The sequence below is a fragment of the Arachis ipaensis genome, chromosome B07, assembly GCF_000816755.2.
Source record: "Arachis ipaensis cultivar K30076 chromosome B07, Araip1.1, whole genome shotgun sequence".
NCBI lineage: Eukaryota > Viridiplantae > Streptophyta > Magnoliopsida > Fabales > Fabaceae > Arachis > Arachis ipaensis.
In genome coordinates this window covers 54,539,018-54,542,410 of record NC_029791.2, presented here as the reverse complement: position 1 = coordinate 54,542,410, position 3,393 = coordinate 54,539,018, and the positions used below count along the sequence as shown (strand labels likewise).

Below are 3,393 nucleotides of genomic sequence, written 5' to 3'. Positions count from 1 at the left end.
TATGATTCTTGGTCTTCCGACGGACGGTCTTCCAGTCACAGGAATGACTATGAGTAGTTTTGAAGCCTTAGAGGCAGAGTATTTGCACCAATTTGAGGTTGCACCGAGAAAGTCAAACTGTAGAGGAAGCGGTATAAAACTGACGTGGCTTCGGGATCTAAAAGAACGGTTACAGTTGACTGATGAAAACAATATACAGAGGTACGTGAAGTACCACATTATGTTGTTGATCGGTACGATATTGTTTGGGAGACAAGCTGGGGCATCTGTGCACTGAAAGTTTCTGCCTTTACTTCGTAATTTTGGTAGTATCGGACAGTACAGTTGGGGATCGGCTTGCCTCGCATACCTGTACAGGGCGTTATGCAGGGCATCTCATTTTGACTGTAAGGAGATTGACAGTTCGCTAACACAGCTGCTCGTTTGGGCATGGATCCGCCTGCCATATCTAGCGCCGGTTCGTAGGAAATCCCGTAGTTTTTCGCTTGCAAACATGTAACATTATCTTACATTTACTCCGTATCTTCATATTTAGAATCCAGTTCTGTTAATGAATTAAGTCATATTAGGTGACGTAACTGGGAGCGTGGAAACCAACGCTTTAAGTATCTTACACTTGCTCACTTTAGGAAGACCTTGGATAATCTTCAGGAAGGCCAGTTATATTTTCATTAAAGAAGTATTTCGTTTAGTTTAATAACTGAAATTAAAGGTAAATAAACACTCAATACATCAATGATGATATAAATAAACTTTACATCAGGTTATTATCTCAATCTTAACAAAAAAAGAAAACATAAAAACATAAATAAATATTGATTAATAAACACTAATTAATATTTAACTACATCAATAACTAACAAAAAATATTATTATCCTAAACTTAACTACATAAACACATAAACAAATGCTAATTGAATATGTTTTCACATATCACTTAACTATTTGGTCCATCAATCAATATAAATTATTACAGAATTCTAATCCGTCTTATAAATATAGGCAATTACGTACCGGCGCTCATATTCCGGAAACTCCGGAGCATGCATGGCTTTCAAATCCAACATTCGCATAAAAGATGGCTCCTCAAACGGTACTTCGTTTGCCAGTGCATTTGCCACGTCTGTCATATTTGGAGCCATAGTGCCGTCACCTTGATCTTTATCTCTATTTGGATCAACAACTTCATAATTGCTTTCGAACTCTTTCTCACTGTCACTATTGTAATCTTTCCATACAATATTTCGGTCGGCCTTAGATTGTTCGAATTCAATGTACAGTTTGATGAGCGACATTTGGGCACGACTTTCAATATACATTGAAAACATCTCTTGCATACTCGCTTCGTCGGTTATATATTTGGTTTGAAATTGAAGGGAATAACAACATCTAACGGATTTTCACAAATAAATTTTACTACTTCAAATGTTTGTAACAAAATCTGACCAAAATAATACACTTTTAAAAGAACTCTATCATCTATTTCTCTCACCAATCTAAACAGAAACAAAACCTCACTATCAATTTTTTTTACCTCATAGCAAAGAAGAGAGAACCAGGAGTGGAAGAAAGCAAAAGAACAAGATGAAGAAGACGGTATCTGCTGCCTTGTTTATGAGTTACACATTTTTAAATACATCTATCTGCATAAATCGGACTCAGTGAGTTGTTCCAGCTCATTCAAAAAATTATATAATAATCAATTCAGACCATCCGAATTGATTTTCGTATTATTAAAAAAAATAGCTTCATATACAACACGATTTGAAATTTCTCTCCTTGCAAATCGGACCGTCCGATTTGTCCATGATATTTTTTTCCAACCACAACTCGCATAGTCCGACTTGTTTATATAACAACGCAGAAAAAACTGCTCCACATATTTGTCTAGCACCTCTATACCCCAAAACGCAGCACATCACATTCACAGCTTCCATAACCAAAAAAATGAACCACAAAAAATTCAAAAAATTGTTGCGTCCTAAAATCAAATTAATTAACCGCACATGTATATAAATAAAGAGTTAATCTTGCAAAATGCTGCAAATTACATAATCTTCACATAAGGCTATGAATTCTTGTTCTTTATGTGGAATCTTTTACATCCTCAATACATATATTCGTTAGCAGAACAGAATTTTTTTCTTTTAATTTGGGATTCAGAAGCATAAAGGGTGGGATACGGAACTTTGTACCTGGTGCGAGCAATGGCCACTTGTGCAGCCATGTACAAGTTCAGAAAACAGTATATTACAAGAACAATCGCCACAAACCCATACCCTTTTGGGACCAACTTAATTATCGTCGCCATTTTTGTGTTGATTAATAGTAGCAGTGGTTCTTCTTCTAAGTTTTAACAAGTAATCACATGAACAGAGCCATGCAGTGCTTTGGGATGATTTTGCTTTCAATCTCAGATCGATGTTGAGATTATATATAGACCGATTCAATTCAATAATAAATAATTAGTGTGGTACCCTGATTATTATTATTAGTATTGTTTGGATTTTGATTTTGGCTTAGCTAATTAGACAAAATTAAATTTAACTAATATTTTATATTCCAAGAGGAATGTAGTAAAATTACATAAAATGATCAAATTAATTTTATTAATATTTTAATGTGTCAGACATGGAAGATAGTGGTAAAATTCTGTGTTGTTGGCTTTATCCGTGGATTGTCCTCCAAGGCAGAGAATATTAGAAGTCAACATTTGACTAAATTAATGTGGCTTGCTCACTACTCCACATAGCAAAACTTATATGGTCTCTGATGTTTAATTATATTTTATTTTTGTAAATTTTATGATATTTATCATTTGGTGTTTAATTTTTATTTAATTTATTTTTTGTAGTAAATTTTAAATATTAACTGTTAATTATTTTTATTAAATTAAACACTATTTTTTATGGTTTTTTAATTAAACGCTAAATAGTGTTTTTTTTTCTCTTATGTTTAACATTGATATATATGTTTTTATTTGAACATAATTGTTGAATTAGAAAAATAATTAACACTTTCATGATAATAAATATGATTAAGTTGAGTTAATATCTTAAATAATTTTTAATAAATTGGTTCAAGTGTGCAGGTCCAATATTATTTTTGTTATAATCCAAAATAATGAAGCAAAATGCACTCAAGTGTGCTGAACATGACCCACAAACCAAGTTTAATACCAACCAAACTTTAGTAAATTAAATCTAAACTAGGTTTCTCATATGTACTTCTGGTAAACACAAGAGAGAGAACTTCATCTTCGAACTCACACACTAGAAAAAAAAAGCTAATCAAGAAAGCAATGTCCAATCAAATTAATCAAGAACATGTTAAGTTAAGTCAGAGGTTAAAAGTAATTAGTTTCTATTTGCATGCAAGTTGATTTCTTCACTT

The 3,393-nt window shown here is 32.7% G+C and overlaps 1 protein-coding gene across 1 annotated transcript; it reads left to right on the top strand.

The window, feature by feature from the left end:
* Positions 2-499, top strand: LOC107607230 (serine/threonine-protein phosphatase 7 long form homolog). Its single transcript, XM_016309204.1, has 2 exons — positions 2-201; positions 310-499. The coding sequence occupies exons 1-2, from the start codon at positions 2-4 to the stop codon at positions 497-499; spliced, it is 390 nt and encodes a 129-aa protein (XP_016164690.1).